The following is a 21361-nucleotide window of genomic DNA, read 5'->3' as shown; positions in this document are numbered from 1 at the left end:
TTACCATTTATGTTAAGGTTGTAGGCTATTTAAGATCAGAAATAAAGTTTTTAAATTAATCTACCAATATAACATTGATGTCAATTATTTATTACTGAATATGCCAACCTTTAACCAGGCAAACTAAAAGGACAACTCATCGTTAGCCATAACAATATCTGATGTCCCAACAGCTTAGGTAGAAAAGAGAATTTTGATAACAGCTCACGCTGTGAAAGGTTCATTGAACTATTTGTCCCATTTGAATAAAAGGTTGGCGACAGTTGGTCCAAAAACCAATGCTTATAACTAATGACTTAAACTCTATAAATTATAATGAAGATATATATTTTATATGTTTACATTGCTTCTGTCTCATATGACGTTAAGTAGTAGTGAATTAACAAAATAATCCAATACTTGTATCTGTTTGTTTGAAATCAAAGATGACCATTACATTGTCAACAGATGCACAGTCTGATGAACCAGCAGTCCGCCGTGAACCATTACAACACCATTCCTCAGCCTGCGATGAGGCAATACCAGCCACAGTACCCTGACAATGGTATGTACTGTGGACCTCCTCCTCCAGTGCCTCAGCATCAGCATCAGATACATCAGCATCCTGGTCATCAGCAGCAGCACCATCAGCAACAACATCAACAGCATCCGCAGCATCAGCAACAACATCAGCAACAGCATCCGCAGCATCAGCAACAACAGGTGAGCATAACTTGTATGCTATTAGTATTAGACAACCATTTGGTGAAGCAAATACAACATCCATAGTAAAACCTCGCCAAGAAGGCTTCCAAAAATGCTAAACATTTATTAACGCTCATCAGTCATAATCAGTTGTGCAACATCAGTCTAAAGGCTCTGAAAAAACTCCCAAGCATGTTCAATAGACTTAGATTGCACTCCTTAATTTCACATGTTCGGTAATCTGGAACTACTGAAGTTTCAATTTTCAAATATGTCTAATGAGTAGACCTAAGTAACAAGTAAGGAACTTTTTAATATAAAAAATTAAAGTAATACTTTGGTAACAATTTAAACACGGAAAAGTACCGATGTTTTCTGCTTTTCACCATTAACCAACTTAAAAAAGTCAATGCATCTAATGACTGCCTAAAGTGCAAATAAATTTATTACTTTATGAGAGATTAACAACAAACATGTTTGTTGCAGCAGCAACAGCAAGTAAACCAACTTTTGCGAGGGGTGCAGCCTGAGATGACAGGAGGAGGAGGGGAGTTCTACCTACATGGACCTGAGAAACGGACATGGAGCAACACTGTCAGTCAACCCAGGAACCACTGGAACAACAGGTCAGTTTTGATAGTATTGCACTATAAAATGTAATGTGGTTTTGTTATAAAAATCTCAATCAGATATTAAATGGGGTGGGAGTATCAGGCTTACCTGAATGGGAAAGAGCCCACTCTGGAACAATAAAATAATAGACTGCAGTACAGCATTTTCAACGTTAGGAAGGCTTCAACTGGCCAATTCAAACCTTCCTCGATTGCAAATTTTCTCAGAGACTGAAACATTCTAATTGTGTACAGTGTAAAGTTGTGCGTCTCTTGTGCCATAGTGGACTCTTTCTCATTTGAAAATAAACCTTTTATGCTCACAAAAATACTTAAAACATTGACTCTTTTTCACTATTCCATCCCTGTGATCCTAAAATCAGTTTTTATTTGTCCGTGTCGGTGTAATTGTTTTCAGAAACAGAATTAGGGGCCAGCAAATATGTCCCTTGGGGAAAATTAAGAAACTCATGCCATTTTAAGTATGATCTCTTATGTTTATGAGTGTGTTACAGTCACAACCAGCCAGTATCTCTGAGCAGTTCACCACAGACAGGGGGTTTCCATCTACACCACAATGGCAGTATGGAAGGTAGGGGAGGCTCTGCCAGCCCCCCACCACCTACCCCTCCTCCCCGCCGTGTCACTCACGCACCTCTACCAGCCCCGCCAGTGGATGATATGGAGCCTCAGAGCATATCCTTCATTGGTAAATACAAATGCAATACAGATTTTTTAGAGCGACTTTTATTTCCAGAAAGCTTGAAGTAAAAAGTTTTCCGATATCAATTAAGTGTATTGCACTCTGTTCAATAAAATCAATATAATCTTTTAACATTAATTAACCAACCAAATAAAACAAATTAAGTCCGACAATGACTGAATGCACGTAAGGTTACAAGTTACAACACAACTATTCTATGCTGTGTTTTTGTAATGAAGCAATAGTGGTCACAAATTGGTTATAAACTGATAGATTGTGGATTGATAAAGAAAAAAGTATATAACGTATATTATAGTCATTGTGTCAACCGTGGAGGCAAAATCAAGAAATGTTCATTTCCAATGGGCCTATACACAATAACTAATGTTATTGAATGCATTTTTAAACAAGGCAGGTTTGAGCTAAGTGCTTCCTAATTATCATATCAACTATCAATTATTTAAGTTGGGGACACCACCTAGGTGATTGAAGTGATCCTCAATAAAATGTTTTCATTTACAGTCTTATAACTGTGCGTAGTGTGAGGTTTTTTCCTCTTGTGCCAGGATCTCTCCTTTTCAAATAAGCAGGCTATCCAACAAAGATCCTTAAATAACTTTTGTTTATTTTCTTACTACAATGCTCACCTTAGCCTAAGGACATCTACAAGTACTGTATATATATAAATTTAAGGGCTGTACTATTATTGTATATCTAGTTGGAAATGCTTGTTTTCTCAGTTAAAGTTTGAAATTTAAGCAACGGATAGATAGATTAAGTCGCACTCCAAATCACTATCAAGTCACAATTATTTATCAACCTAAGCTTTTATAATTTTCTGTTTACCCTAATAGTCTGATTGGCTCAATCTGTTTAACATAGGTTCCAGTGAGGAAGATCAGCTGTCAGCTGGTCTGAACCGTATGAACATCACTTCAGGCACACGCACGTATCGTATACCCTCGCCTACGCGGTCGCACGCGCCTTTGTCAAGAAACTCCTTCTCTTCTCCGACACCACCTGCTGTACGAGCCACACCCGAGAAAGGCTTCTACATCTCATTTGACGATGACACGGCGCCTAAAAAGCCCAAACCTCCGCTCAGGGTGAAAAGGAATTCACCGAAAAAGGTATGGAATTAAAGGTGGATTTTGAACATTATAAAAAACAATTGATAAATCTGTAGAAGATGGTGAATAGGGCACTATTTTTTGGTTTAATTGTTATAGAAGTGCATTTGGATATGATTTAATTTTAATGAAATTTATAGGATGTAAAAACAGTTAGTTGTGTTGTTAGTTTTCCTTGGCCCACAGAGTCTTAGTATACTTTTTTTTAAGTGTAACATTTATCATGACCTACACGAGAAAGCCAGTGGTGGTTTGTAGTGATAAAATAGTGTGGCAATGTTTAGCTTGTGAGCCTATGACAACCCCACTGAGCTCCTGTTCAGTAGACTACTAGTACTGCTAACTGTAGTTGCATCACTTGGTAAACTAAAACATGTTCAATAAAATAGTACCTTACTTGTTAATTTTTTTGTATTTAGTAAAAAAAAGTTACAAATTATAAATAAAAATAATTCACTTAAATGTTATCTCAAAATAACAAAAATATTATGGTTTTAAAATGAGGAATAAGTAACTGATCTCAAACTATAAACACTAATTCATTAAAACTACCCAGAATTACAAGTAGATCTCTTTTCCTAACACAAACTTGGTTGAAAATGTTTTCAGTGGGAGATAAATATTATTATTTTGGTATATGTATGGAGTGTCAAGTTTTTTTTTTTTTTTTTTTGCTGGAGTGAACTCTTTTTTGTCCAGTTAAGCCTGCTATTATAACAAAAAGTTGTAATACATAGATTCTTCTGCTCTATCCTACACATTTGACCTCAAATCGAATCGTACTTATCTTACAAATCTGTACTTATCGTCAGGAACGAGGTGTCACCCAGGTTGTTGAGCCGACCATCACTCAAGTGCTGAAGCAGGAGTTGAAGAGTGAAATGAAGCAGACACCTCCGTCACCCCCGCCTGCACACTCCCCCCCACCACGGGTACCTCACCCCCACCATGACGACCAATCACAGTCAGGTGTCGGTCTTGTCATTGGTACAGAGCTGGCCAACCCTGACCCTGTAAGTTCTTGTCACTTTTAATTGTTATTAATTTTTGCAGTAAAATATACAAAACTCAAGTACATCTGATTTATGGAAAGTTAATGTATGCCTGCATATTTATGTTGTAGTCCCTATGATGTAAAATGATATGTCATTTAATGTAATTTAGTGGTCAAAGCTATTGATACACATTGTTTAAGATCTTATTTTTTATCTTATATATTTAAAAAAATTGGTTTTTATTTTACACGTTTGTTTGGTTCTTCTACCTGACCGATTTTCATGATTGAGGTCTCAAATTGAAGGTATGCAAGCACAGATTTCACATCAAGCATTCACATATATTAACCTACAGTACACTAATATTGGTCACTAGATTTTTCCATTTGTATAATTATTGAAAAAAACTAGTCTTGAAAAGTCTGGCATTAGTCTTAAGTTTTAAAATGGAAATAAACTAGACACCCTGTAAACCTTAGGCTACTAATTTATCATTCAAATTACTCAGAGGCGCCACTAGGTTTTTGAATAAGAACAGAATTAAGTTAAGTATAACCATTGATTATTAGATACTGAAGTTGTATTGATAGTCAAAGGTATAACTTTACCTAACATTTTCTAGACTGCTCTGGATGAAATGGAAAGGAAAAAAGAGAGGATCCTGATGATGTCATTGGCCAGAAGACAAGCCCAGGAAGAGATGAAGGCGAGGAAAGAACAAGAAGCGGCAAGACGGAAAGAAGCTGAAAAGCTGAAAGAAGAAGAAAAGACACGGAAAAAGGAGGAAGAGAAAGCAAGAAGAGCTGCTATTCTGGATCAGTACAAACTGAAGAAGGCCATCGAAGAGGCTGAAAGAGAGGTGAGAAATCAATTATTAATTAACGCGACATCAGTTATTGCTATAAGCATTTGATGTAAAATTTTTCTACATAGAAGGCTGCTTTTATTAGCATGAACCTTTTCCTAGTGTAGTGTGTGTGTATTGGATATTATTATATTTAGTTAACATAGTTATTTTTAAATAGTTATATTAGTCATATAGTGTAAAAGATTGTAAGAGCTCACTAACTTGTGGCCAGAACTCAAAACAAGATAAGATTAGAGGAGCAAAGGTGTAGGGTCAAAATCCAGGGGGAAATGGGTTTCTTGTGACAAAAACACTCTTACAGTTGAACGAGACTTGAATGATTAATTGGCTACTCTATGCATGACGTTTGTGAACAAGTGATAAAGCTTGTATTTAAATCTGAAGGATGGAGGTTTGTTCTCAAATGAAATTGACTGTAGGCCCAGATGGCATTTGACATTAGCCATCTAGAAAAGATTGATCTTAGATTGCAAAAATATAGGGGATTGGACCATTCCCTTACAAAAATCTTTAAAATTGCCAATGGTTAATATACATAGATTTAAACAAGGTTATATACTGCTTGAAGGTCAGCAGGAGTAGGTCAGTCTTACTAGTTTGCCTTGTTGACGTTACATGACAAGGAGTTCTATTGTATTTTAAAAATTAAAAGTAAATTGTTTTTAACCACCCTTCGCTCTTGCAGGGTAAGCTGATAGACAAAGACTTGCTGAACTCGCTGAAGGGAGGGTCAAGCGGCAATCCAACACCACAGCCACCGAGAATGCGGGGCAAGACCAACCCCCGACCAAGGCCCAAGACTATCCATATAGACAGCGGGGCTGACTCCCACGACGGGGCTCTTACACCCAGTCGGGGCAAGAAGGGCTCCTCTTCCAACCTGTCTGGTGAGTAGCTCGTTGCTCAGGACGTACGTTGGTCACCTCCTTCACTCAACTGTTGCGCTTTCACTGTTTGTAGCTGAGGATCGGAGTTGCACTCGTAAATTTGTCTTTGAACTTGGAAGAGGAGTGGAAATGTGTTTTGTAAAGTTTCATAGCTAAAAACAACTTACATGCTGATTTGAAAGTTGATAAGTCTTATTTATCTTATCAGAGGTAAATTTCTTTGTTTATTGATATATTTTGACAATATTTGGCACAGTTATTAATTTTATACTATACTATTAACATAAAAAAATACTTCTTTCCTTCCTTATAGATATACCTAAGTACTCGTTAAACCTAATGTTTCAATCTTATATGTTTGAGGAAATATTTAAGTAAAAATCAAATCAGGCAAATAGAAATTCACCAAGTATACATGTTTGCTGCGGTAGGGCCGGAAGTGGTATATTTTAGAAATGAAAGTGTCTGCAATAACAAATTTTAGGCAGCCTTGATTCAATGCATATATGTAATAAATCTATTCAGCTACAAACAGAGGAATGTATATCTTTAAAGCTATTTTCACTCTTTACACTTTATTCCAAACAATTTCTTGTAGTTACTGGTACATTTTGGTCTCTTCACCTTTTATTACCCACATCAAATTTTGAATTTAAAACTATTTCTGTACCTACTTAATTTCTTTTCTCCTTAAATTTACCTGTACTGTGTTTTCAACCTAAAATATCAATTTTAACTGTATTTGCTTTCATTTTAGTTGTTTTTATTATTTATATTTTATAAAAGTTTTTCTATACTCATTGCATTCAAAAATCTTTCAAGAAAATTCCTTTTCGACCAGAATTTAGGTTTTATAATTTGAATTTTATTTAGGCCATTATTTTTATGATTTTATTTTTATTTTGAGTAGATTTGTTGATCATTTTACTTTACACTGTAGTTGTTGTCATTGTGTTGAGTGGTTATTTTGTGTTGGCAACAGTGTTTAGTCCTCCTAGCACGATGCGAAGGGACTACTACCGAGGATCACAGGACTGTTTGGCTGAAACTCGCAGGACGTCGGCTTCCATATCAGGTATGGACGCGATCAAAAGCACAGAGCAATGTGTAAATCTTGTGGTGACTAACACGCTTGCAGTATTTGCAATTTTCACAAAAGAGACGATTAAGTTGTTATTAATTTTTTGTGCTGTTAAGCTTTGTAGGAGACGTCACGTGTTTAATTTATGCCCTGATTAAGGGATAACAAATTTTTACTTTTTAAAATCACTTTCATCATTTAGAAAGTGTTATTGTTGGTGAAGAATTAAATATTTACTTTTGAAAATAAATTTGAAAAAATAAGGGAAAAAACTCTTTATTGGTTCACTATACTAAAACTATATTCTTCACAATATATTGATTTTTTGTTTGGATAGCGATTCTGCCAGATCTGGTAAACCTACCATAGTAATAAAAAGTCCAGTGTGGCATAATGAACGCAATAAGTTCCACCATAAAAAAAGCATAATATTTCAGTGTCACCAACAGAATTTCCAACCAAAGAATGTTTGAGCTAGAATTAAAGGACCAATGTTAAATGGATCAATGTAAATGTTCGGTGTCATTTTGTTACTTTTTTATTGTGTTTGAAGTAACAATAATGTTTGACTTGAGATAAAAAAATAAGTATTTAGTCACAAACGTATAAGAAAGTATAGTAAAAAAAGTATTTACAGAGTGAAAAGAAAGTAGAATTTACTAGTACAGTGTTCTACTAAGTAATATTTTTGGTTCTCAAGTCGGGTACTAAAGTAGACCGACCAGTTTGTCTGCTTTTCACTGGTAAGTGTTGTGCTTGCGCCAACCCTGTGTTTGTTGTGTGTTTGCATTCAACACTGTTACACCCCCGTTTTCGTTAACTAAGATGTAAAGTTTATACATTGGTGTTTTCTCTGTGCTGCCTCAACTGATTAGCTCATGAAGTTCAAGTTCCGTAAACTAAACCCACTAACAACTGTCGTAAAAACTAGTTGACTAAGAAAAGAAATCATTAAAATTTTTAAGTATTTAGCCGATCTAGTTGTGTTTGTTAAATCGAAAGGCCTTTGTCAAATATTATATAATATAATATTCCTCTAATTGTAAAGTGATAGGCCTTGCCAATTCATCCGTACCCATATCACCTTGATCTTAGTTTATCCCAATAAGGTGCTCTAAGGAAGAAGAAATAAATATTTATAGCTACCAAGTCAAAGCAGCCTGGTGATTCTAAGTAAAGTATTACAGCTGCTCCTAAAGATGAGCCACCTGTTTGCTTGATCATTAGCTATTTTGAACTCAAAGTTTCAAACAGAGCCAACACAAAAGTCATAATGTTCATATGAAGTGTGGTTTTTTAACTTGCATTTATCTTTTTGTACGACAGTCTAAAACTTGTAAAAGTAATGGCTTTACATGAGCTAGTTTGTTGAGGTTTTTGGGAATATTTAGATGAACTGCACATTCGTTTTCTAGTCTGATATCTTCTAATGGTTCTTTGAATTCAAAATGTTTAAAGTTATGCTAAAAAGTAAAAAGTATTATATGGGTTTAGAATTTAGATAAAAAATGTGACCAAGTCTACTGATTTAAAAGCTGAGAGTAGCTTGAAGTTTTCTTTTTTCAATTCATCTACACATAAACATTTTATTACCTCTAATCAAAGATAAAACATATAACATTTGATCTAATACTATGCAATCATATTTGTTTTAAAGTTGTCCCAAACAGGAAACGCTTATATAAAAGTTAATTTAAATACAGTATGCATTATTGTTTGTCATTGAATCAATCAGAAGACTGGTATGGTCTTTCCTAATTCATGCCATTCTCAATTTATATTTATTTAAAAATAGTTTTTAACATTTCTAAATTTGTTGAACAAGCTTTTAAGCATTATTTATTCTGTGAAAGATAAATAAAGCCCTTTTCAGTTAAAATATGAGTCGAGTACGAATTTGGCTTGCTTTAAAACGTGAAGTTATCAGCTTCGTTGCTCAGTAGCATCGACCTCAACAAAAAAAGTTAACTTGATCAGATAAAGGGGCAGTGTGCAGTTGGTCTGGTGTTGGTGTGAGTGTGGCATGTTTGTGCTTGTTGCAGACATGGGAGACGAGAGTAGAGGAGCTTCGCCGGGCCGGTCCCTCGGCCGTCGTGGATCCTACAAGACATCACGAGGTTAGTCTCACTACATGCGAGATATAGATGTGCTTTAGTCCTGTATATTACACAGCAATCCAACCAGTGGAACATGGATCTAGATGTTCATATTTTAAAACAACCCATCCAATGCTGGATTTTTAGATTTTTCCTTTCTCTTTGTCTCTGCCCATTCTGTCGCTGACAGATTAGTGGTTATGTTTCAATTATTCTTATAATACAGTCATTACAAGTCATAAGTGTGTTTTTTGTTTTTCAAAATGTACAAACGCTAGTGAAGTTTGGGTTTATGGTATTAGTTTTAGATTAATTAGTTGCTTACGCTGTGTAAAGTCTAAATATTATCAACTCCTGCAAAATTGTGAAAATTATAATAGAAGTCCAGAAATACACAGAAAAACTAATTATGTTACTTTATTTACAATTAGGGATGGTCAAGTCTCGAAATTTCGGGAAATTTTCGGGAAATTTTAAATCTCGTAACACGAGACGAGATTTCTTTTTGGCCGAGATTTTTATCGAGACGAGAATTAAAAAAAAAAAAAAAAAAAAAAAAAATTAAAAACGCCTGCAGAAAGTCAATGCAATACCCGCAATACAGGAGCGTGTTGTAGTTGCGTTTCCTTTGCGAAGGCGTTCTTATTTAATTAATTCTTCAAATGTATAAATATTACTTTAATTATTTTAATCACATTTGAGAAGTTTTGTTAAGTGTTAGCAGTGTGAGGAATGTTTTATTACTATAAAAAAGTCAAAACAAGTAACTATTTTATAAAAATTAATATTTTATTCTATGATTTATTTTATTTTAGGAAAAGTTGAACTCTATCCTAACTGATATCACTATGTTTCCTAATCGTAGGCATTTTTAATAATTTAGGCGTGATTAATAAAAAATGTTATGCTGATGTTTTTTAATAAAAGATTGTAAATATTCTTGCCTATTATCATTATTTTTGTATTTAAACAGTCATCTAACAATGTTACAAAATCAGGTAAAAATTCCGAACGTGCATTTCCCGTTGTGTATGAGAAGGGAAATCCCGTCTCGATCTCGTCTCGAAATTTTATGAGAAATAAAAAATCTCGTCTCGTCTCGTCTCAAACTAAAAAATCCAATCTCGTCCATCCCTACAAAAAATGTAGTTAGTACAGATGAAACATCTACACAGGTAGGAATTTGATGCATAACAGTGCTTCTCCCAACAGATACTTTTCCCCACTTCGTCTCCCAACATCACCCCCTGTTACATTTTATTGTTTTCCCTTGTATGCGGCATTGTGTGTGTGTGTGTGTGTGTGTTGTTGCTCTGTGGAGTTTCTTTACCATATAGTGCTAATTTTGGGACAAATTGGGTATCTGCTGCAGTGAAAAGATTGTTCCCTGTAATTATTATTATTGCTCTGTCCCCTTGGCTCAATATTTGTTCAAATATTTAAGATTGAACCAATTATTTTTAAAGCTAGAAGGTCGGTAGTACAAGTGGTTAAGGACTTCTTTCGTTGAGGTCCTGACTCGAATCCTGCTTTCAGTTATGTTACCCGGTGGTTCAGAACCCACCTTAAGCTGTAGGTTCAGATTCTAGAAAATCAAAATGTATGTTTCTAAAACAGGAGATACGTCTATGTTGGAGAACTCCCTTCATTATTAGCCTAATAAAAACTAATTAATTGAAAATCAGGCAATGTAGAACAAAGGTGCATCCTGTAAATTGTCATACCTGTGTGTTGTAAATTGGTTATACCTATTCAGATCCAAAATATTTTTAAATAAACGGTATTAGCAATCTGACACATACACACAGACATCGCTTGGAAAACCTCATTTTGGGTTCAAGAGGATACAAAATGGATAGATACACCTAAAACTGAAACTTAGAAATTTTGACAAAAACAATACTTTCTCCATATACAGGGTGAGTTTCTACTGACCGTGTTAACTTCGCCAGTGGGTTCTACTCACTAAAACGAACAAAAAAGTTTATGGGAAGGTATGTCCGAAAATCCATATTTACCCAGATATCCGCCATTTTGTTTTTTATACAAAAATATTTTTATCTGTGAAGTTCTTTATTCGATGATTATGAAACTTGGTAAACATGTTACCATACACAAGACCTATAATAGAAAAAATAATAAAGTTGTTCCGATGGTAAATTTTAAAATGGCGGCCGTTTGAATTTTTCTAACTTAAATAACTCGAAAACGGCTAATTCTATGAAAAAATGTCAAGAATACTTTTTTTAGCATTTTTAATTTCCTATCAAACGATACCAAGTTCAAAAAGATCGGACAAAAGATAACTGAAATATAACGGGTTTTGTGTAAAAATAAGGCAAAGTTAGTCAGGGAACCCTTAATTTTTGCCTTATTTTTACACAAAAACCGGTTTATTTCAGTTATCTTTTGTCCGATCTTTTTGAACTTGGTATCGTTTGATAGGAAATTAAAAATGCTAAAAAAAAGTATTCTTGACATTTTTTCATAGAATTATCCGTTTTCGAGTTATTTAAGTTAGAAAAATTCAAACGGCCGCCATTTTGAAATTTACCATCGGAACAACTTTATTATTTTTTCTATTATAGGTCTTGTGTATGGTAACATGTTTACTAAGTTTCATAATCATCGAATAAAAAACTTCACAGATAAAAATATTTTTGTATAAAAAACAAAATGGCGGATATCTGGGTAAATATGGATTTTCGGACATACCTTCCCATTAACTTTTTTGTTCCTTTTAGTGAGTAGAACCCACTGGCGAAGTTAACACGGTCAGTAGAAACTCACCCTGTATAGGGAGAAAGTAGAAATCAAGCCTATAATAGGGTGTCTAGTAGTCGGGAAAATCGGGAAAGTCGGGAATTAGTATTGAATTTCAAAATGGTCTTGAAAAGTCGGGATTTAGTCTTAAATTTGATTTCAAAGTCGGGAATTTTCATGATTTTTTCGCGATCGTCGTCTTGCGTTTACGTAACCGCGAAAGCCGATGATGATGATGTCTACACGGCCTCGGGAAATGTTCACGATTTTGCCGCGATAGTGGACGACGACGATGACGTTTCCGTGAACGCGGGAGACGACGATGACGTTTCCGTGAACGCGGGAGATGACGATGACGTTTCCGTGACCGCGGGAGACAACGATGACGTTTCCGTGACCGCGGGAGACGACGATGATGTCTACACGGCCGCAAGGAATTTCCATTATTTTGTCGCTATCGCGGACGACGGTGATGACGTTTCCGTGACCGCGGGAGACGACGATGACGTTTCCGTGACCACGAGAGTCAACTATGACGTTTCCGTGACCGCAGGAGATGACGATGACGTTTCCGTGGCCGTGGGAGTCAATGATGATGTCTACACGGCCGCAAGGAATTTTCATTATTTTGTCGCTATCGCGGACGACGGTGATGACGTTTCCGTGACAGCGGGAGACGACGATGACGTTTCCGTGACCGCGGGAGATGACGATGACGTTTCTGTGACCGCGGGAGACGACGATGATGTCTACACAGGCGCGGGAAATGTTCATGATTTTGCCGTGATCGCGGACGACGACGATAACGTTTCCGTGACCACGAGAGATGACGGTGATGTCTAAACAGCCGCAGGAAATATTCATGATTTGGCCGCGATCTCGGACGACGACGATGACGTTTCCGTGACCGCGGGAGATGACGATGACGTTTCCGTGACCGCGGGAGACGACGATGAAGTTTCCGTGACCGCGGGAGACGACGATGACGTTTCCGTGACCGTGGGAGACGACGATGATATCTGCTTGGCCGCGGGAATTGTTCATGATTTTGTCGCGATCGCGGACGACGACTATTACGTTTCCGTAACCGCGGGAGATGACGATGACGTTTCTGTGACCGCGGGAGACGACGATGATGTCTACACAGGCGCGGGAAATGTTCATGATTTTGCCGTGATCGCGGACGACGACGATAACGTTTCCGTGACCACGAGAGATGACGGTGATGTCTAAACAGCCGCAGAAAATATTCATGATTTGGCCGCGATCTCGGACGACGGTGATGACGTTTCCGTGACCGCGGGAGACGACGATGACGTTTCCGTGACCGCGGGAGATGACGATGACGTTTCTGTGACCGCGGGAGACGACGATGATGTCTACACAGGCGCGGGAAATGTTCATGATTTTGCCGTGATCGCGGACGACGACGATAACGTTTCCGTGACCACGAGAGATGACGGTGATGTCTAAACAGCCGCAGGGAATATTCATGATTTGGCCGCGATCTCGGACGACGACGATGACGTTTCCGTGACCGCGGGAGATGACGATGATGTTTCCGTGACCGCGGGAGACGACGATGAAGTTTCCGTGACCGCGGGAGACGACGATGACGTTTCCGTGACCGTGGGAGACGACGATGATATCTGCTTGGCCGCGGGAATTGTTCATGATTTTGTCGCGATCGCGGACGACGACTATTACGTTTCCGTGACCGCGGGAGATGGCGATGACGTTTCCGTGACCGCGGGAGATGACGATGACGTTTCCGTGACCGTGGGAGATGACGATGACGTTTCCGTGACCACGGGAGATGACGATGATATTTCCGTAACCGCGGGAGACGACGATGATATCTGCTCGGCCGCGGGAAATGTTCTTGATTTTGTCGCGATCGCGGACGACGACGATGACGTTTTCGTGACCGCGGGAGATGACAATGATGTCTACAAGGCCGCGGGAAATATTCATGGTTTTGCCGTGATCGCGGACGACGACGATCACGTTTCTGTAACCGCTGCAGTCAATGATGATGTTTTAACGTACGGTACGCGGAAGATTTCATGATAAAAAAAACAAATTTGCTAGTTTGAATTTTTTATTGCTGCATTATTTCTTTACTTGAAAACACCACATTATCATAATATTACTTTATGACAAAGACAGGGGTTGGTGTAGTATTATTTAGAAAATTTGGTTAAGCTATAAAGTATCCGGCTATAATTGGTATCCGGTATCAAGAATTGAGAATCTATACATTTTGGTATTAACACCCACTAACTGTTGAAAAAATAGTCTTGAAAAATTTGGAATTAGTCTTGAAAAGTCTGGAATTAGTCTTGAATTTTATAATGGAAATGAACTAGACACCCTGATAATATTTTTTGCTTTCAATCCAGCTAGTGGTTATTTGTCCTGTCAGTGGCGCGCCTATATGCCTAGTTGCCGAGGTAAGGTGTGTTGCATACTGCGTAGTGTAGCCACTTAGCCAGTGTGTAGTTCTGTAGCTAGAGCATGTTTGCAGATTCCTCGCTAGACCCTGGTAGGTCCAGGAACAAATTCAGCACCTATCAGAGCAGACGCAAGTCCAACTCCCTGATGAACCTGAGTGGTAAGCCACCGAGCTTGGTGGTGGTAATGGTTACGGTGGCGGTTGCTTTATGTACATAGCTAAACGGGGGCAAAACCAAACTGTCATGCTAGGACCTGTGCTTATTATTTAGGATGTTAATTTTTGTATCTTGTGTATTTATGTATTTTGTGATACCCAAAGGACATTAGTCATGAATCTAGTATTTTTTTATTACAGATGATTAGTTTCCAAGAATCGTTGCTCCATTCTCAAATCTCATTGTTAAAAAACACATTGAAAAAATATTAAATGCTGATTACAAAAGAAAACCATAAAATTTAAATTAGTAGAAATGTATGCCTGAGAAGGTGTCAAGGATACTTTAAATATATTACAATTTTACCTTTTCAAATTAAATAAATTGGATGGAACTTCCTTAATTGATACACCATGTTGATATCATGTATGATTACTTAATTTTTAGTTCAGGTTGATAACTGAATTGTTGGTTATTAATTTAACTTTGAAAAAAATCCAAGCTAATCACACTTATTTGGTGGTGGGAATGTCACATCACATTTTTAATTTTTTTTCATCTAACTTATTCACTTAAAATTCATTTAACTAGCTTCAAAAGTACAATTATCACTAATATTTTACAAACACCTATTCAGCAGTTTATTTAAAGATGATAAAAATATCAAGTGTTTTTTGCAGAATGCCATTTCAAATGTTTTATTCATGGAAATACAATAAAAATGCTTGATTAGCCTTGTAGATTCAAGTATATACATCCAATAAAAGAAATTACACCAATTCTTATCAGACCATTTAATACAATTTAATCAAGAACATATTTTGATTTTGAATTTTGATAACTATCTGGACAGATAGCTGCTTATTACTCCTATGTCAGTTATAAGACTGAATAGCCATGCAGTAGACACTGGCTAATCCTCAAGTTTAGGACTTTGGCAGCACTGGAATACCCATACCGAGAATGCAAGATTATTGAGTGATTACTAAAAGTAGTTGTTATTGTGAGGAAAGCAGAAATACCGCTGCACATGATCGTTTTTCAAAGGAGACAGGGTTTTTTTCAGTAAAAAAGTTTTTCCCAAAGGTAACAAAAATCTGAGCAGTTCTGAGAACTTTTTAACCGTACATATACTTCTCGTAATTAATGGGGGTTTGTCATTAATCTTAACCTGGAATGTGGTTTGCTTGCATGCAACCAACTTAGTTGTGACCCTCGGATTTGGATCAAGACAGACAGCACATGTTCAAATTGTAGCCAGTTTTATAAAGGAATGTGTTTGAATTTAGTCACTGACAGAGTATGCTTGAGTAAATTACTGCCCCTGTTAATTTTCCCGATTTTAAACAGTATCACATTCTGTGAATGGTTCATTCACCTAATCAGGTGTACATAGGTGGGATGTCACAACAGTATTAAAAGTTGATGGCCGTGACTGACAAGTGTTGTTTGCAGGGTCGAGCTGTGACCAAGACAGTTTGTTGTATCGGTACGGAGACACAGACTCTGGTCTAGGCAGAGCCACTCCCCCCCGCCGAGCCCCCTCCCCCGGACAACACCCCCCGTCACCCTCCGGCCCAGGGTCTCTCCCTGCCCACCGCCGTCGCTACGACGACGCTGCGTCTGAGAGTGGGGGAAGCGAGTACAGTGGGCCTCGACTGTACAAACAACCTGCCACTAAGTCTAATAAGGTAATCTACTGAACACGTTAAGCTGTAGCTTTGATTATAGACACACTACAGTTAAGGGTTATCCCATCATTTTTGTTATGTTGTAGTCAATTTTTATGAATACAAAATATTGTCATTGAATTGAACTTCTGAAAGTTTCGGTAAAGATGTATTCTGTTTTGTCTGATAACTGTTTAACATGCTAAACTGTACTGGGCTTAGAATATCGTTAATTTAATTCAACTGCCATTGTTCTAAATACTCGCAGCAAATCTGAAGACATTCCAAGACTATTTCAATGTCTGAAAATATTCCCGTTTCAGTAAATCAGTGGTTTTTGCAAACTGTTTTGCCATTAGGGTTTTAATGTTGTCAATATAGTTAAATTAAAATTATTATATCATCTATATAAGAGGCAAACCCCACTGACTGACAGATAATAATCACTATATCTCACAAAATATACTACCTAGAATTATCAAATTTGGTAGGTATAGAGGGTCCCTGTACAGTGTACACGTGCGATAAGACAAGGTTTTACAAAATTCCAAATTTAAGGGGGGTTTTAGAAGGGGGTGTGTACGATTTCCGTCAAACCTGCTCATTCAGCCAATTGCCGACAGATTTTGACCAAGACAAGATCATAACAGCTGATCAGATGTTTTGTTTACATTTTGCTCATGTCAAAACAAACAAACTATTCTACTTCACAATGATGTGTTCCATTTTTTCCTAGAGTCTCTTTAAAAACATCTATAAATGTATATGTTAATGTCTGGTATCCTATTTTTGATAGTACCACTATTGATACCCATTGCTACTCAGTACACACTGTGTATGTTTCCAGGGTATCATCCTAAACGCTGTGGAGTACTGCGTGTTCCCTGGCGTTGTCAACAGAGAGGCCAAGAGGCTAGTCATAGAGGAGATACAGAGGTCGGAGGCCAAACATTTCCTCATCCTGTTCCGAGACGCAGGCTGTCAGTTCCGAGCTCTCTACTCATATTGTCCCGAGACCGAAGAAGTCGCTAAACTATATGGGACCGGCCCTAAACTAGTCACTGATAGAATGTTTGATAAGTTCTTTAAGTAAGTAGTTATTATCACTGCCTAAGCTAATTGAGCTATGTATTCCTAAATGTAAGTATTATTGAATCCTATATAAAATTACTAGCACACCCGCTGTGGCTTTGCTCAACAATTAAATAAAAAAAGGAACTTTTTTTGGGCAAAAACTCATTTTACTGTGTACATATTATGGCTATTTCAGTAATGGCCACATTATTAAAGGCAAGATACTTATCGGTACAGAATGGCAACATCAATTCTGTTAGAACTAAATAGCTACTTCCCTATAGGGAAATTCGCTAAAAATAGATTGAACTCATTTTGCTGGTTCAAATATTATGGTTTTTAAGGGGAGTTTTGCTAGCTGCGCCAATCTTCACCAAAGGATGAGGGAACACAGGTGCTATACCATAAAAAACTTGACATAATGCCGCAGCAGTAGCAGCCGACTTCGGCAGCTAGGAAAACCTGCCTTTACTGGTTGATTCTAAATCTAAATGTAAAATGTATTGTGTTTATATTTTCTGCTACTTTATACTTGATCTACCTGTTTGCAGGTATAACTCTGGAGGAAAATGTTTCTCCCAGGTGCACACCAAACACCTGACCGTCACCATTGACGCCTTCACTATTCACAACAGCCTCTGGCAAGGCAAGAAAGTCAACCTTCCCAGCAAGCGAGACATGACACTGGTCATTTAGTGCAATTAACGGAATCAAGCTCTTTAGACTCGTTCCAATTGGTTATGATTAATCATAGATTAATGTAATGTCTAGTAAAGATTTAACCCCGCCTAATACGATTAATCCTTACTCGCACTGGAAGAACAACATTAAAACATCACGGGAAACAGAGGTGCAGGTTTGGAATTTTTACAACTTACATCGAATGTCGCGTGTTGAAAATAAGCGTTGTTTAAATTGGGTTATTGATGTACTTATGTGATCGCAAGAATTTTAAGATGTTTTGACGTTGATTTTGTTTTTTATATTTATTTTGTATTTTTGGATATTTTTGGAAGTTTATGAGTCATACTTTTGCGAGCTTAGTGGTATTTTTGTACAAAACTATTGCAGTATTCCCTTTGTAAATTTATGTTTATTGTATATGAATCCGTTTTATTTCTATAATCAAAAGAGTTTACGTCGCTGTTGAGGTGTGGTGCATGTCGAGACGTGTTGTCCGTCGCCCGTGCTTGTCACATGTTTATACGTATATATATTTGTATAAATGCACCGAGGTGCTTCGTCAAATGAAATTTTGTAACTAAAAGCTTTTGTGTTATTATTTTGCTCTAGCATAATTGTTAACATTTTGTAATAATTTTAATCGATTTTGTACATACCGTCTTTTTGTTTTATAATATAATTATTAATACTAGAGATATTTATTGATAAATTAATTCGAGAATGCCATTACATTGTTTATGATAAAACTGAGAGGTATTCTACCACTTGTGATCAATAAAAGATAATTGTATAACTAATACTTGTCTATTTCACCTTTACCTGCTCTGCTCTATCTATATTTCCTAGTTTTGAGTGTATTTTGTTACGACTGATTTATGTTTGTACTAAATGTTTTCTACAGTAACGAGTAATTAACCTTTTGTTAAGTTTACTGTCAGCTGCCATCTTAATATTTTCTTATTTTCATGTATAATTGCTGTGCTCTAGTGTACTAGGTATTTAACTTATTGTTATGTAAATTAATAAATTGTTTAATATTTTTTATAGTTTAGGTGTTTTTGTGGAATTCCTTTGCCATAAATATTAACTTACATCGTTATATCGTATTGAAGTAGTATTTCAAATTTTAATTTCTCTTGTACCCAAAAAGTTCTCTTGGATCCAATAAGTTTTAAACTAGTTACTAAAACTCCAGTCTTTTGTTGTTGTTTTGTATTTGGAAAGCATTTGGCTTAAAAAATACAATAAAATGAATTAACGGATATGCAAAGCTCCTGAGAAAAAAAAGAGTGTCAGGCAGTTGATTGTACACACAAATTTTAAAATACAATTCTAGTGAGATGAGCTCTTTGCTTACCTTATCTTAAGTGATGTGTCAATGGAAAAATTTATTGATTCCTGATAACAATACCCAAAAAATTAATTTTCATTATACTATGATTTGTTGTTCAAAGGTTTATTGAGGACATTTTCTTGATGTTGAGGAATTGTATACTATGATGTTTTAGTTTTTTTACATACGTTAATTAATTGGTGGCTGAAAGCTACGTTTTGCTGGCCATGCTAGCTGTCATCGTCATTTGGGGACCGAGCAGGGTTTTACATCCCTAAGGCCGCAAAATCAGCTGCCCGCTTACTTTCTCAAAACATAAATGCATATTAAATACACAATCAGTATAGCTTACTCGTCTCGAACTTAAAAAGTATCTCGAGCCGGCGAAACCTCATTTTCAGCCCTAGGTACGAAATATACTATTCAATTCTCTATACCGGTACCACTTTTTTTACAACCAAGTTTTCTGTATGGATTGGTTATACTACACCAACCCCTGTCTTAATGCCATCCTGTAAAATAATTTTGTAGTAATGCGATGTTTTCAAGTAAAGAAAAAAATAATGCAGCAATGAAAAATAACTACAAGTATGCCATCCTGAGATTTTTTATCAAGCAATATTTAAAGTATTATTATCGTTTTCACAGCAAAATATTGAATATCACCAGCAGTCATGTGGACATTATCTTTTGCGATCACGGCATATTTTTTATCATCTCCCGCGGCTAATCATTAACATACCAGGCAGTGGTGTTAACATTATCATCACCTTTCGTGATCGTTTGGACATCATCATCGCCTCCCGTGGTCAGGTAAAATGCCAAAAAAAAACCCTGCTGTTTGGAAAACGTCATCAAAATGCTGAATATCCCTACGGTAACAGAAACATCATTGTATTCTATTCTGTGATTACAGCAGAATCATGAAAATATCCTAGAGTCGTGTAGACATTATGCCCGTCTTCCGCGATTGCAGCAAAATCCTGATCACTCCAGCCATTAAGACATCATCATTGTTTCCCGCAATTGACGCCAGAGCGGTAATTTTTTGACTGCACATTCTTTGACATGCAGGTATCGGTATAGGCATTGACTTTTGACGACCAATTCACGATACCGATACAAATGTCACAATTATCATGGGTATCGAAAATTAACACATCCCTAATTTAAAGTTTGTGTTATTATTTTTTACTGTACTGATAATCTTCTATATAAATAATTCAAAAATAAAATTTTTAGGACACACCCATATTTTTTTTAATTCAAACCTTAATAACTTTTAACTTTACTGAAGAAACATAATTTTTTTAGGTTAATTATCATATTTTTAAATTTTTGTTTTGGGTAAACACTGAGGTAATAATTTTTAACTAAGCTACTTTTTAGAAAATCCAAGTAGAGTGCTGAATATATCTATACCTATATCTAAATAACTACATTTTGAAAAATGCCAAGTAGCCTAAGAGACATAAATAAAGTGTAGAAACATGTTATTATTAACTGTAAAATATTTATTTGACAACTATGCCTATGAGGGATTTCATCAACCAAACAGAATTAGGCCAGAGGCCTGTCTTCCATTCTGAGTGGTGGGGTACGGCCCTTGAGGGAACCATTCCGGCATTCGCCTCAGTGAGGAAAGGAAACGTACAAAACTTCCCTCGGAATGGTCGGTCTGATAGTCAGACCTCCCGAATGTGAGGCAACGTCATTGTTATGACGCTACCTCACTCGGTCAGACTTATACTAATACATAGTAAAATACTTAATACTAGGTTTTTAACTACCTATATATAAATAATATTAATCCCTAACAAGAGTAAGATACTTAATACTAGGATGTACACCAATGATTAATAATTAATATTAAAATCTCCTGCATCTTGAGAAATTTGATCTCTGACTTCTTCCACATTTGGTCTTCAGTCAGCCAATGTCTCTTCATCTTTCCAGATTCTTCTTAGAATTCTCCAATTTTCCTCAAATTGATATTTCTGTTTCCTTGTCCAAATTTTCCTCAAGAACCATGCATTTTATCATATTTTATTCTACCTACTGTGAATTGTACCATCTTAGAAATCCTCTAATTCAGCTGATCCTCTTTGTTTAGATGAGTGTTATGACTCCTCCGAATATCAAGTCTCTTAAGGCCAATGTTTTAGAAGCC

At 36.5% G+C, this 21361-nt stretch overlaps 1 protein-coding gene across 10 annotated transcripts in view; it reads left to right on the top strand.

The window, feature by feature from the left end:
* LOC128999359 (patronin) overlaps positions 1-18904 on the top strand; it is a 110738-nt gene extending 91834 nt beyond the window's left edge. For 7 of the 10 annotated variants that reach the window (XM_054425819.1, XM_054425824.1, XM_054425820.1 and 4 more), the window contains 13 exons: positions 448-702; positions 1171-1310; positions 1811-2004; positions 2881-3128; positions 3941-4141; positions 4746-4982; positions 5677-5878; positions 6861-6953; positions 9002-9076; positions 14346-14432; positions 15886-16121; positions 16948-17189; positions 17726-18904. In XM_054425819.1, coding sequence (XP_054281794.1) covers positions 448-702; positions 1171-1310; positions 1811-2004; positions 2881-3128; positions 3941-4141; positions 4746-4982; positions 5677-5878; positions 6861-6953; positions 9002-9076; positions 14346-14432; positions 15886-16121; positions 16948-17189; positions 17726-17870 — 2355 coding nt within the window. In that variant the 3' untranslated portion in view covers positions 17871-18904. The remainder of the gene's footprint in view (positions 1-447; positions 703-1170; positions 1311-1810; positions 2005-2880; positions 3129-3940; positions 4142-4745; positions 4983-5676; positions 5879-6860; positions 6954-9001; positions 9077-14345; positions 14433-15885; positions 16122-16947; positions 17190-17725) is intronic. The other 3 variants (XM_054425818.1, XM_054425821.1, XM_054425825.1) reach the window with 3 other exon arrangements.
* The last annotated feature ends 2457 nt before the right edge of the window (positions 18905-21361 follow it).

The sequence above is a fragment of the Macrosteles quadrilineatus genome, unplaced genomic scaffold (assembly GCF_028750875.1).
Source record: "Macrosteles quadrilineatus isolate MER2022 unplaced genomic scaffold, UCM_ALF_1.0 Scaffold_8__2_contigs__length_117827958, whole genome shotgun sequence".
NCBI classification, from domain to species: domain Eukaryota; kingdom Metazoa; phylum Arthropoda; class Insecta; order Hemiptera; family Cicadellidae; genus Macrosteles; species Macrosteles quadrilineatus.
This window is presented reverse-complemented; position numbering and strand designations above follow the sequence as displayed.